The 15,682-nt window shown below is 37.0% G+C and overlaps 1 protein-coding gene across 3 annotated transcripts in view; it reads left to right on the plus strand.

The window, feature by feature from the left end:
* Positions 1 to 15,682, plus strand: part of LOC144437538 (putative G-protein coupled receptor CG31760) — a 165,054-nt gene that overhangs the window by 139,001 nt on the left and 10,371 nt on the right. For all 3 annotated transcript variants that reach the window (XR_013481018.1, XM_078126485.1, XM_078126486.1), the window contains exons 5-8: positions 5,017 to 5,352; positions 5,766 to 5,834; positions 6,464 to 6,573; positions 10,443 to 10,657. Coding sequence is in view for 2 of the 3 variants with exons in the window: in XM_078126485.1 (XP_077982611.1) it covers positions 5,017 to 5,352; positions 5,766 to 5,834; positions 6,464 to 6,573; positions 10,443 to 10,657 (730 nt within the window). In the remaining variant the exon portion in view is untranslated. The remainder of the gene's footprint in view (positions 1 to 5,016; positions 5,353 to 5,765; positions 5,835 to 6,463; positions 6,574 to 10,442; positions 10,658 to 15,682) is intronic.

Here is a 15,682-nt window from a genome sequence, read left to right on the forward strand (position 1 = left end):
CGGACGGACGGACGGACGGACGGACGGACGGACGGACGGACGGACGGACGGACAGACAGACAGACAGACAGACAGACAGACAGACAGACAGACAGACAGACAGACAGACAGACAGACAGACAGACAGACAGACAGACAGACAGACAGACAGACAGACAGACAGACAGACAGACAGAGATGATAGCATAACCTCCGTGAAATCTCGTGATGTTTGCGGAATTAATAATCATTATTGTAAGTGATAGTCAGTCTCGCATTTTAAGATGAAAATATATTCCATTACTTCTGAAATACATGGACGTCAGGAATCGTCAACCTCAACAATATCAATTCGCGGGTGAGCGATGGCTGACACAGTCGGTCGCCAACTCAGTTAATTTATAAGTATGATACAAATTTACAGTATTGTCAAAATTATGCTCTTCACGCCACTACACACCTATTATTCCGCTATCTTCCCATTAGCTAAAATTGGGCGTGGGTGGCCAGAACATCAAAATCATTTACACTGCAAACTATTCAAAAAGTTGCAACTCGAATGTTCATTCTTATATCCATAGATATTCAACCATATCGATAGACTATGTCGTAGTTTCATTATCCTTAATGAAATCTAACTATTACCCAAATTAGCAGTGGGGTTCTAAAGAGAGAGCGAAAAATACGCTATAATTCAGATTTTGTTACATCGTTATCTTTCTCGCAGCGTCGATTAAATTTACCATATATGGTATTGTAATCAAGAAACCGTAGATTTCATTCACTGATTTGAAAAATCTTGCAATCAACACATACATATGTACACACACTTCTAGGTCTTCAACAACACTGTTGAAATATAATTTAGCGACCTTTGTCGCTTTGATGTGACTCTTTTCATCTTCTTGTTTCCCGCCATTGAAAAAAAAAGAGAATCCGACAAAGTTCCGTTTATTTGATAAGTTGTAATAGGTTATTTGTTAGGTGCTGTTTGGGGAAAGACTTCAACATTGAATCTGTTGATGAAAAAGTTAGATCCACAGGCATGGAGATTGTTTGTATAGTGACATACATATGTGTCGTTATTTTGATTGTTCGATTATTCGTAGTACCCATTTTGAGATAAACTATGTGACACCAATGTAGTTATAACACCCATTCTTTGGAAAACGCAGGTCATACATATATAAGTATACATAGCATATACTCTCAACGGCGAGGGAGATATATTGTATACATTATACTGTCACATACAAAAGAAACAAAGTTTTTAACGCAATATTGCTGTGCTAATCTTCAATTTTACGAATATTATATACCCTTTATACAAAACAGATCTCAAACTCTTTCTGTGTGCATTTTCAGTACATTTCCTCTTTATGGAAGAGGTTGTTGCTTAGTTACATGGTTTTAATAAGTTGCCGTGCTAGTTACAAAAAAAAAACTTGTATTATTTTCGTCTGTATGGAGGTATAGTCAATAATATCAAAGCGCGTTTTATCCATACGTTTGGGTGTATTTAGATTTAGTGTCATTTACAAGTAATTCATGCACAAACTTCTCTCCCAGTCATATCGTATAGTTCACACACACACACACACACACACACACACACACACACACCACCACCACCACCACCACCACCACCACCTACCATCATCATCATCATCACCACCACCACCACCACCACCACCACCACCACCACCATCATCATCATCACCACCATGTGTTGTCAAAGAGCTATAGTTGGTAAACTCAATCTCTTTGTTGTTGCCGTAATTCAGTTATTAATTGGGTGACTTATCAATTTGCAGTATAAAGGACATAGTTCCTACATAATTAGTATCCAATTGATATTCTCTATACTCCAATATAGAGAATATATGTAACTCAACACAAGATGTGATTAGCTAAACTTGTTAGGTCAGAATCCTGGAACTTAATAAGATGAGCTATGTTTTGTAATCCACAGATAAATGTGATGTTGCACTATATGAAGTAAGGTTTACGAAAAGTAACACTTTGATTGCATTGTAAAACCAAGAACCAAATCTGACATGGAGACTCTTAATAAGTACAACACGAGTTGCACGGCAAAGATTATCTTATAAAATGGAATAAAATTGACAAATTTCAGATCAAGCTTAATAGCTTTCTCTATTGTCCAAGTCAGTATGATAGACAATGTCCGAAAAGACACGGAGTCTTTTCTTCTACTCCGTGACCTTCCAGGCCTGATTTCACTACAATTGCTCTTTCATGGGTCTTTACAATTGAAACAGTAATCCTAAACCCCGCCGTATAAACTTAATTGGTTATTACTGACGGGAAAGGGCAGTTGTAAAAATACAATCAATTATTGCGATATTTGCTTATTTTATCATACGCAAGCCTCCGGCTCAAGTCATGAACAGTGAGTACGACGGATTGGTTGATAGTTCCAGGAGATGATCACGTGACAGGAAATCCCCGATTAGATCTCAACTTACAACAGCCAGCTGAGCATGCCACTTTAGACATATTTGTCTTGAGGCATGTAGGATTAACAAAATGCAATTGGCATGGAGCACTTACACTTTTCCGTTCCTTAAAAAGTATCTCACGAAGGACATTTGGTTGATATTTCTACTCCTCGCGTGATATTTAGTTTGCCCATACAGACAGTCAAGCGCCACCATAAAAAGGCTGGTAGTTTTACAAAGATGGAATTCCATCAAACTATTTAGAGTGTGCTAAGATAATGATATTTTATGTAAAAAGAATGTAGAAATGTCAGTAAGATTTTTTTGTCGAGCCAGACGATTCAATGTTTGGAAGCTTTTTTGTCGCGTAGACGATTAGATGTAACGTTGTGAAGTTCTGTTTCACGTGAACTGGTTTTCACTGTAAGTCGTACAATGCCGGGAAGTATTAGAGAGTCTGTATACAAAGAGCTATAAAATGACGATCCTAGTTATCAAGTTTCTCATAATGCATGTACCAGAATTGTTATGGTACGTCGTTCTGTTAATTCTCATCTCGGACCTTTCATGATCGTGACAGACTTTATGACCACGATTTTAGATATATTGAAAAAGATAGAAGTAAAATAGTATTTTTTTATAGCAAAGTACAGAAAATATTTTGCAAAGTATTTCAAGCTGTAAGTACAAAACGAGAAATGTGTGTAACGAGGAGCTGAGTGGTTGAGATAGGCGTTTCGATTGATGAACACACTGTGAACATAAAGTTGGTGTAACTGTCCTATAACACATTACTCAGTACGTAGATAGTAGTGATTTTTCTTTATAGCTGTCTCGACTGTGTCATTCATCACAACTAAGAACGCAATATAACAAACAAGTTTAACTACTTGCAGCAACTGTACGAATTACTCTCATCTATACCGTATAAGTAGGCCTTCTATTTGTTCCAAGTTAATGGAATGGGATTTCCTTTATTCGATGTCCATAATTGAGTAAGATTCAATCAACAAATTTATCCCATACTTAAGATTTGCTCGTCTCATAGCTTTTTTTACGGTCGGGTTAACTTTATAATAGCTGTCATCAACTATATAACCAGGCTAAGGCGATAAGATAACAACACACAAATGTAGGGAAACGAGAGAACTGACGAATTTAATATTCCAGTATGGTCGTGTAAAAAGCTCTTTCATTCTGCATTCCATCAGCGGAATCTCTTTTCCGCAAGGTAGATAATACTACGGGGAATTCGAAGTGTAATTTAAAAAAAGAGTATGAATTTAAACTCAGTTTGAGACTTTCCCATGCTGTGATATTCATCCGAGCAATGGGTGCATACTATTCGTGTCTTAAATGTCGAATTCACAGCAACGCCAGTAGTATCAGCGAAGTGGAGATACTGTGAAAATATCACTGAAACTTAATAATAGAAATCGTTTTTACGATAATTTTCATGAGCATCGTGAACTATGTAGACCTTGTGTATCATTAGAAAGAAAAACAATGTTATCGACAAATTTTAGCTTGCCATTCAGTAAAATAAGTTGACTGCAAAGCCAAGCAAATTTTGACAACAAAATTTCCCTGCTTGAGAAAATGTGACTAATATTTTTCACATAAAAGGTACAATGGACATTAACCAAGTTGCAACAAAAAAGTAATGGGCACAAAAATATTTTTGTTTATATATAAATAGAAGTGATTGAAAAGAATCTCTTTTTCAAAAATGTTAACAATGTTTTGGATATGACAGCTGTCTGTTTGTCCAATTATGAATTTATGATTATTTCCAAAGTCACACGATCACACATGGTTTACACATGGTGTGGGGTTCTTTTTTATTCCAGCCTCAGTACGAATGTATATGTGTCAGTTCAATGTCCTTGTTGACCGTGGGTACTCCTAAAAACCACCGTAAAATTCATTCTCATTTCGCGACTCGATAAATTGTCATTTTAGATCTTACAAAACCGTGTTTCCTACTTGTCAGTAAGCCAACGATGTTACAGCAATAAAACTGTACTTTCTCACACTTACCCAAGGGTACTAAATTTCCGTCAATAAAAACGGAATCATAAAAATGTATTTTCAGACCTTACTACATTAGTGCGTTTATTTTCTGTGTAACTAAAACTATCTTACCTCCGAAGTTATACTCATATCATTTTAAAAGATTGCACTAGAATTCAGGTTCAAATTCTGTAAAAAAAAAAAAAAAAATACTTGTGCTTTTGGATCAGTTTCTTCACATTTGAATTGAAATAAGTTTGGTCCAACCTATAATACATTGGTGGGGGAAGGGTGTAGTTATCCGGCCGATTAGCAACTATCTCTTGGTATTTTACAGTTCTAATCGGCTGACCTAAAGGGCTTAATGATATGAGGAATTTTGTTTAATCGTTTAAAATATTCTGATGTATAGCAAGGCTCACCCTCCCCCAGTTTCAATGTAAAGTCAAATGAAATGACATTGTAATTTCTAATGATAAAGTACATGTATGCCAAGTCACTCGATACCATTTTTTAATTCAACATATCTTTGATAATATTCCTGTTCTCATTTTTATTACAGTGTGTCTTTCTCCCAGGGCTTGGTTTTCGTCGTGGATCTTACAAATGTGTTTGCCAAAAGGGTTTCTACTTTCCTGTCCTGCAAGCCGAAAACCGTTTCTACAATGGCACCGAGCTAGAACGAGAACATGACAAATGGCTTCGACATGAGCCAAATTCTTTCGATGCTGCCGGGTGTCTACCATGTGGACCCGGATGTGATGAATGCAGCGACGGGAGATCTTGTATTCTAGCCAATGATTGGACAATGAGAACCGCCATTTTGATTATCCAATGTACCGTGATCTCATGTACGAGTATCTTAAAGTGGTTTACGATGAAATACAGCGGGGTCAAGGTATGTTTATAAGAGGAATCCTCTATTTTCATACAAGACATCGTCCACTAAAAAGATATTCAGCCTGGATAATTGATACATTGCGTCACCGTAGCATTTTCAGCACATACACAAACCCTTATAATTATAAACCCGGAAACGGTCATATAAAATAACAACTTCACGTGATCGCTGTTAGCCAATTACGGAGCGATTTTCCTTTCTGAAGTTTGGTCTAAAGTTGACTCTTTTGGCGTACCACAGTCTACAGTTTGGGCATTGTATAAGTGTCTACGAATCGAGTGTTAATCCCTAGAGAATGTCACCCATGGGGTTTGGATGATATTTTAATGACGTCCTTTCAGGAACAAAACTCATTTTGAAGTCGAAATTATCTCTAGAATTTAAGCATGGCTTGTTTTGATCTTTTACAGGTGGTAAAAGCAGCTAGTCCTGCCTTATTAAGGATTATTCTCATGGGTTCACTAATTCTTTACTCCCCGGTAAGTATTTCATCTGCTAGAGCTGTAGGGCGGTTTCAAATGAGCAGTTGTTATCGTACGATCAAGACCACTGTTATATGCGTGATTTAACTGAAAAATACGTCACACCAAAGTAAAGAAGATAAGAGTGAAGGCGTATGACTAAAAGAGTGGGTAACTAAGAGACAAGTTCAGTTCATTCACAATTCTGCAAGTGAATGTACTCTCAATGTTCACCCCGCAGTAGGAGTCCAGATTTGCCCGTGCTTATCAATTACAAAAACATCACCCTGCCTTCCTAACTTAAAACTTAAGTATTTTCCATTTTCTTCTGGCATTGAATGGCGTCCCTTGAAATTCAATCCCAAGATAACATATTATCTATGACAACCCAAAGGAAAGAATCCGAACGTCTCTATTTATAATTGCACCTTGCATCGCCCGAAGGTAGACTTTCTACCATTTTTTTTTGTTTGGCTAATATAGATCTTCGGTGGCATATTCAATGTGCCACAGGTCGTGATGAGTGCTATAAACTATGATTGTATTCGACGCCCGTTAGAAATGTCATGCCGCATTGGGTGCCAATCATAAGATAGTTTCATTATATCTAACTGGTTCTTTCCTTTCATTTGCCTTGTATGTTAAAGATATTGATCAGCTACCCAGAGCCTTCTGATATTTCATGCGCGATGATACCATGGTTCAATGAAGTTGGCTTCTCAATTTCATACGGTGCTCTCTTATTAAAAACTTGGAGGTGAGTTTATTGCTTTGATCTTGATTATAACTCGTTTGGCGTCTATATATCGAAGTCATGTACCTGTGATAAATCGAACTTTTAAAAGCTTGGATTAAGGGGTGGGTGGGTGGGTGGGTGGGTGAGTGGATGAGTGAGTGGTTGTGGTGCTGATACTGCTGCTGCTGCTGCTGCTGCTGATGATGATGATGATGATGATGATGATGATGATGATGATGATGGTGGTGGTGGTGGTGGTGGTGGTGGTGGTGGTGGTGATGATAAGAAGGAGGAGGAGGAGGGTGGAGGTGGTGGTGATGTTGATGATGATGATGATGATGATGATGATGATGATGATGATGATGATGATGATGATGAAGATGAAGATGATGATGACAACGACGATGACGACGACGACGCTGACGATGATGATGATGATGATAATGATGATGATGATGATGATGATTTTGTGGTGGTGGTGGTGGTGGTGGTGGTGGTGGTGGTGATATTGATGAGCTATACAAATATATTACTATCCCCATGTTTAACGTCAAAAACGGCTCATTATTACAGGAAAATTGAAGTTGTTTTGGCCTTTCACATAACTTTTTACACATATTCAGACGATTTCAAATAAAGGAGGTTCCCCTTGCACAGTTGGAATATAGAAGCAGACAAGTAATCGTGTTGTTTATCTATGACAAAGTAAACAATTGAATACATTAACATAATCAAGTCAATGTGTATTTGTTTTCACACTGTACAATAATAGTAATGCTTATCATTGTGATTCGATAGGGGATATTGCTGTGTGTGTGTGTGTGTGTGTGTGTGTGTTTGTGTGTGTGTGTGTGTGTGTGTGTGTGTGTGTGTGTGTGTGTGTGTGTGCGCGCGCGGTGTCTCTGTTGTTGTTATTGTGGAGTTGAAATGCGTCTATGTTTAAGTAAAAAACAGCACGTCTCATAAGTGAAACGCCAAGGCAACTTCAAGTTCCCTATATTGGTGATATTATATATACTGGTTATATACTGAAATTGATTTGTTATCAAACGCATCATTACAGCAGGCGTTTCAGCGATCCATACTTTTTATTACATGTTCAACCGATCCATTTCTAAAAATCAATATTTGCATCACTGAAATTGTGGTTCTGCCATAAAGCATTTTAATATATAAAAAGGATGGTGACACTACAAATTCAGTAAACTAGTACTAATATACATGGATACATAGGCTGTATTGCATTCGCTAGATTAATATGTCACACATCACTCTGCAATTTGTCATAATACAAACTCAGAAGGTACATTCAACATGGGTCGAATTATTAGAAGATGCTGCTTCCGGCCACCATTTGTCATAATGTTGTGTAGCCATATTACCATGGAAACAGTTTATAGCAACTATATGTAATAGGTTACACGTTGATTCAGTAATTGTCTAGTACCATGTTATACCTTGAGAGAGAATAATCACATAGATTATATGATAATTAGGACAGGAAAGAATTGAGAGTAACATATATGTATATTCATATAAAATAACATCTTATTATATTCAATTGCTGATGTAACCATTTAATAACAAAACTTAAATCAAACCATAAATATTTAACACAGTGTGAGTGTTATCTGAACACAAGTTGAAGTATTAATGTAGCCATTACAGAAAGGTTCACTTATGTCGTTAGCCATCGGTATGAGGACGAGCTGTGTGGGATCCCCTCATTACGGTTCAAACATCAACCCAGCCATTTCAAAATGGACGTCCTCGTCCACAGATACCCTAATACATACATGTAGCAACATCGCAACTAATGAGCATCGAACGAATATGTCATTATAAAGTATAGCATTACCGTTGCCTCAAGAGCAGTAAATGTTTATGCAGTGTCAAAACATACAAAGTTATATGCAAAGTATAGTAATATTTACGAGTCCCGGGGCATACAGTGGTTCTTTGATTTATACGATTTTTCATTTCCACTGTATTGAAATAATAACAAGAAATGTTTATTACTTTTTCAACTTTCCCCATATCCACATCAATTCTATACGAATCGATGTAAACTGTGGTCGTAAAAATCCAACTTCTTTGATCAACATTCCGTCGGTTATCTGGTAGTAGAAAATGCAATACAATTTTTATTTCCATGCATATTTTATTACTTTTTTATCGCTTAGGGGATTATTGTATAGTAGTAGACTTAAAACGCTTTTATCATGACTTACAGCTTACTTATATGAGTGTTGTTCAAATAATTATACACGTTCTAAAATCTAAGCTGAAATGTCAGACAGATATAGAAACTTTATGTAGCTATTAAAAGGATAATAAAAAAGAAGGTAGATTTATCGTTAACTGTTTTAATTCATTTCCATACCAATTTATTTATTTTGATTCGACAATTCAAATCTCCGATCTGTGTGACTATTTAAGGCTTAAATTTTATTATTCTAAAAAGCCCACCCAGGTGCACAACGAGTCTGAGATTCAAGCCTTTGCTTGGGCTGAATTACTACTACGTGTTAAGGACTAGAACTTAAAACTGCTACGATTGGTTCGCGTACCGTATTTCCTCGCGATCTCGAAGCTTTTTTCAAACATCACCGTGGTTACAACAGAGACATAGTAACTAGTGAAAAAACATTTCAGTGGGGTGTATTTAAAATTTGATTCGGTGTTCCATTAGTTAAAATTGCCAATATAGTTACCACAACAGACGCTTTAGATAGCTTGCAAATGTAAAATGCATATTTGATGGTGTTTTCTCGTAACTATTGGATTCCCATGAGTTTATTTTGAGCTGTGTATGATGTCTCAATTCATCACAGCCGTCGTCAGTCGTACAGTAATACACGTCGTCGCCATTTAAGGAGACCAACATATTGGAAATGGTGCCATTTTCATCCATTTTCACTCCCTCGATTCTTGTGCTTTTTATCCCGCATGAAATTGTTAGGAGAAAAAGCCCGTCTCCACATTCGATATAGTGATCAATCATATATATATATGACGTCGAATTTTAGATATAAATTTTTATCTTGTCTCAAAAATGAGAACGATATATTTGACAATTTAAAATGATTTCTTGCCGAAAGTGACGATGGGTACAAGAGTGATAGAAACGATCCATCATATCTGTCCCACCGTCAGCGATTTGTGGACATCTACAAAATGCCGTGACTAGTTGATTTTCTTTCCTCAGCGACCTACTTTCATCAGTAGCTTTTGTCCTTTAGATCTTGGACATGAGTGGCACGTTGTCACGAACACCAATTTAACAGCATGTTACCTGATTACTTCCATTACGGATGTCGTTGTCATTCAAACTATTGCTATTTACAAAAGTTTGTGCTTTGAATTTAAAGCGCCACATTCGTCAGGAGCGCAATCGTAGGAGTGTGTGTACAAATAAGGATTCTGTTTGCATCTTTAGTAGTCTTTCATATTCGAGTTTGGACAAAGATACTACTAGGTGGTTACACAGCTTGAGGTTTTCCAAGGGGCCACGTACCAGCAATAGTCCGTATATCTGCATTAAGCATTGTCGGCATTTTCCACCATGGATGTCTGGTCAAAAAGACCCTTTGTGCATTTTATACCTCCGTATGTTGAGAACGAGTGGTTTAATGTTCGAAGCAGTGAAACATGTATTCAGTCAAAGAAAATACATTTAAATTATTTTTTTAATATATGTTTCGTTTATGACTTGGGCGTTTGGATTCATACCAAGCATCTTCTTGTATATAGTACATGTACAAGTATGCTTGAGACAATATGAATATTGATTATAATGTCAAGTTTGTATTGCTTCGTATATCCAATAAATAAAGAAAATTGATGTAGCAAATACCCAATTGTAATTTCACATTTCATTTTTTTTTCAGGATATCAGTGGTATTCAGGGTCCGTTCAGCAGCTCGTGTAAGGATCACAGATAACGATCTTATAAAAAGGTTGTTATTTATAGTCGCTGTATTCGTCGGTTACGTCACAATATGGACGATAGTTGACAGACCACATGTTGTCAACACAAAAACTTTATCAGGGTTAAAAACGACACAGTGTTCGTTAACATGGTGGGATCATGCAGCGGCAGGGGGTAAGTGTGAGACTTCCAATAATGGAGTTTGTATCTCTTGTTTTACCACCTGTCGATGCGAAGGTACAGGATAAGAGACCTTACCGATATATGACGCCCTCTAGTGGCGAAAATTTGAAGAAATGTATTAATATACAGCAGACCTTCTGCGTCACTTCTGCTTTTGCAATTAGAAAAAGTCCTAGCTGTCGAATAGCCGACTTGATGAGTGCAAAAAAAACCTCTGGCAATTCAAGTTGTATATGAGTTGCAATATTAATATTTTAATATCTAGACTGTGTATTTGTTAACTATGAATATCTCTCTAATGGAAATAGTGAATACAACACAAATTAAAAGCAGAATCGTTATTAAAAAAACACGAGATAATGACATAAACAAATATTACAAAAGAATTTCTACCCATACAACGTATTTTGGCGGGAGTTATTCAAGTATGACAGTTGATTGGCAAGGTCATGGTCAGTAACTGCTTGTGACAGCTGTAATATGCCATCATCATGACGCCCCGAGTATGAACCCCTGACAGGCAAATTTGTCTTTTGAAAATAACGTAATGATGAAAACGACAGAATAGCCGTAGTTTACGACCTGTAAACATTTACAGAACAGGTGATTCTCGAAGGGGTAAAATGATTCAACGTCACCGGTTGCCCTGGAGACAAGGAACAAGCTCGTGTCAGCCATATAGCAGCACAAATATTGCATTTTCAAATTACACCTAATCCTGGAGAGCTGTTCTCAAAGTATATCTGTGTCAATTCATTCGCGGATGTGGACATGACTCGCTTAAGGAGGCCGTAAAGAGCCATACGAGGAAACTGTGGTCGAAACATTAATAGTCAATTTGTGGTGAGTTGGGGGGAAATGACTATGTCAATGTCTTCAAATTGGTTCTTGGGGAATAGTGTTTCGAAAATCCAGTCATAAGTAATGGCGTTGTCATTTTTTTACCTCGCCTTTAGGCTGGGGTCAGGATTTACGGCAGAGGGCTGAGCTGGGGAGAGATTGGGGGCATGAAAAAATTGAGGGTTCAAGGGGGGCATGAAAGTTCTGATGGTCTGAAAGGGTGGCCCCGAAATATTTTGCTCATGATTTGAACCAACTTAAACCTCAGGAGCGGTCGTTTACCTAGGAATTAAAAATATTTCTCGCGACATCGCCGCAATACCTTCTACAACTTATATTCAATGATAAGAGACAAAATAATTTCTCCCCAGGCCCCCTAATTTCTGACCCCGTTCTAGTTGTATATGTGTGACCTTGATGTTTAAGTTAGAAGCAAATGCAGTGGCGAGTTCTTTCTAAGTTAATATGTATGTTGTACTGCTCATGATCACAGAATCAGTGTTTAAACTTTGCAAATCGGACATTACACATAGTTCAGTCTATAGTGGTCTGAATACAGTGGAACGCTCCAAAATACTGCATCCGTCATCTTGTAGTAGTTTGCCTGCGGGGCAATTTTGGCTCTGTATTTAAAGCATGTAATATTTGCACCTTATTTTCGTCTGAGCATACAAAACAAGATCCTCTGTTTTATTAAACTTCTCAGTCTCATTTTTCGTTGTCTGTAGGATACAAAATTTAGGCCTTCATCCTGGTTTCAAGAAGCATTGGATTTGCGGACTAGCTGGGTCACGCACGTAGATAGAACACACGTTATCTGTTTTTTTATAATGCGGTGCAAAATGTAACTTGGAATACACAATAACCAATGTACATGCGTGCAAACATGCGAACCGACTGTGGACTAATCATATGAAAGTACCCACAACACTTTCTCGTCAATCGAATAATGTCTCCTCGTTCATGGTTGTAAATTAGGTGGTTGTAAGTTAGATATTCACACTGCGTATAGCCGTCATTTGAGGAAGTATGCCACCATAAACATTCACGTTGTATCGATTCGTTCAGGATATGTAAACACGATACGAACAAAATAATGGTGACTTTTTAAGTGACGGAATAGGTTCTTAAATCAGGAATTGTCGGCTGTGTTTACAAACTGGCAGCCATCTCCGTTGATTAAATGACTATTTGTGACAGATAGCCGTAGTTGAGAACGTGATATGCTGCCATGACTTATAAGAAGTGTTTTGTTGAACAAGCACACGCACAGTCTATCACAAGCGGTAAAGACGAAAGGTGACATTTTAGCGTTCACAGTATTGACCATGTTCTTCAATTACTTTATGTCCTCGATTCCTGTTTTGTATGTTAAAAGCGCGGGGAATCATTGATAAAGTCTGGGCAGAAATTCAAGCTGTTCGAATTGACAACATCAGAGATACCATGAGTTCAAAATATGTTATTTACAATAAACATGATACACATGATTGTATACTAATATGTACCATTCCTGTGATAGATGTTGTTCTCACGGGAAAGTATATAATTCTTATTCATTTATGTATTCACTTACTTTTTATGCTTTAAACGTCTTAAAAGTAGGCCAGAAAAATTTTGTACGCTACCTTATAGACTATTGTATTGATCAGCCAGATTGAAAATCGATGAACGTCTTGTCGAAAAATCCCTTAATGTCTATATGCCAAGGTTATTGGAGTCAAACTTGGAGATACGTGTACGTTTATCTTGTGAACTAATAAATACTTTAATATGAAGCCACTAGGGTGCTGAAATTGTAATAAACTCTGAGCACATAGGCGGCTCTTGAGGAAATGCGGTGAGTCTTTGAAATGAAATAACCAACAAAAAAAACTGATATTAACTTCTTGCCGGTTTCACTAGAGGAGATAATATGAGGAAATGAAGAAAGGAACGGAAATCAAACAAACATGACAATAACAATTTGTGATATAAAAAAAGAGTAAATTATGGTTAGGAAAGTGAAGTCAACTGACTTACGTCTCAGAAATCTCCTTTCGGTGAAATAAGATTTTGTGTGCGTGGTTAAAACTTTAATTACAATGTACAGTCTTGGATTACTGTATGCCAAATAGAAGCCTTACATCGTGCAGAGATGTTGAAGTAAAATCAGTGTTTAGATACACGACAAACTATTGAGTTGTAGTTTTGGGTTTCCTAAAAGTGTTACATTTTGCAATCTTAAAGATTAAGGCCCGCACACAAAGTAACCTTATATGCACATATTAAATGAAATTTCTGTAAGGTTTGAATTTGAAACCATTTTCGTGAAAGACCTCAACTGCGCATAAACTAGTTTTATACTGACTCGAACACAAAATTCAACTTCGTTAATTGGAGCACGGGAGTATATGTCACCCGTGGATGATTCTCCATTATTGGACATAAACAGCTTGTTTCCTTCACGAAAGATTGCTCACGTTAACAAGCCTGTTTTCTTTCACTGTTTTCTTTCACATTTGACGTATGCCAAGATTATTCCCCCAAAAGAAAATGCGTTTTTTATCAGTGTGGTCCAACAACCGTCCCTCCGATTCAATCATCAACATCTGCGCCACTAGTAAAAAAACGAAGTACGATTATCGATTATCAGTTCGTCTTTTACTTAAGGGTTCGTTGAATAAAAGTCGTCGTGGTATGTTAGCTCTTAATTCCCTTTTCTGGGATAGCAGAAAGGGAATGATTCATTCACAGTAATTTGAAGTTCTCGGTTTTCGATTGACATCGGTTGAGAAATCGTGCAGTTGCATTTAACTTTCGGCATATCTTTCGGCTAAGTTCAGCTTATAAATGCAACCGTAACTCCTTTATTTTTGTCTTCGATTTTTTTTTTCATTTTTAAAGCTCAACGGTTGTCAGATGTGCATGTCCAAACGAACTAATTTTTGTTTGTTGACAAACATGGTGTGCTGCTTTGATGTCACTATACTGTAAACTCTTACTCGTCCCGACCATCACGTTGAATTCGGCTCGTTTGCATTACGTCAACATTTGTTGTTGTTGTTGTTGTTGTTGTTGTTGTTAGTATTTGTTGTTGTTTTAATTTAAAGGTTTTCTAGAACATATTAACAGTGAAAATGTAAAACCTCTCTTTCCGATGCGCATACTACGAAAAGTATTTGGAATATCTTAGTGATTTTCTTTTCAATTTTACAATAATCTGAATTTTTCAAGCAAGTGTTCATATTACGAAAACATTTGTGACGTCGGTACACAGGTCTGTAACGTTGCCCTACATTGAACTGTTGCCCGATAAAACCTATATTTTGCACATTCGCTATTTCTAATTTCAGTTCAATAAGCATACATGAGCCGAATTTCTATGATCATTCGACGCCAATGAGGAGGACGTGACGCTACCCCAGTGACGTTGCGTTATTTTTCGCAACGGAAACTGTTAATTGTGTTTTTCACCTTGTTTTCAAGGCATCATGAAAAAAAAACCAAGCTCCGTCGACTTGTAATTGTCCAATCAATTTTTTTAATTTCTGAAATGCAAAATTCGTGTTTGAGAAAATCAATTCAATCAAGGGAAGTGTGGTGTTTTTGATATTATATTGCCACTCAACTCAACTAGCACAGCAACGGACATTTATGGAATCTCGGATCGGTTCATACAATGCCAGCTATATATCTACTCGAATTGCCTTGATAAATTGGTCTTGCATCAGTGGTTAGACATGAAACTATTTTTATTTAAATCACTTCGCTTTGTAATGTATTTCTTTACTTTAAGTATGATACTAGAAAGAACAAAACGTCCCGCTTTGTTAGACGTTAGACCGCTGACATTTCGTTTTCGCTTTTCTTTCGTCTCAATATCATCCATTCATGGTGTCGCAATGAAATGGAATGTCTCTTTCTTAACGATATCTGATCCATTTATGTTCTTGATAGAGATATTTTCAGGCGTGCATATACCATATGTCATTTTTCAAAACGTGTATCTGCTATAGTTCGTGAAATTTGCATACTCGTGACGTCAGAGCGCCACTGTTTGAAATAGACAAAGTGCTTCGAGGTGTGGAAAAAACAAAAAGTCATTTAAAATCAATGTCTTGCTTTTAAATGGAAATTAAACGATCGCAAGAAAAAAAAACACAGGAAACCAATTCAAGTGGAACGTCGAAAGCT

The sequence above is a fragment of the Glandiceps talaboti genome, chromosome 7 (assembly GCF_964340395.1).
Source record: "Glandiceps talaboti chromosome 7, keGlaTala1.1, whole genome shotgun sequence".
Lineage (NCBI taxonomy): Eukaryota > Metazoa > Hemichordata > Enteropneusta > Spengelidae > Glandiceps > Glandiceps talaboti.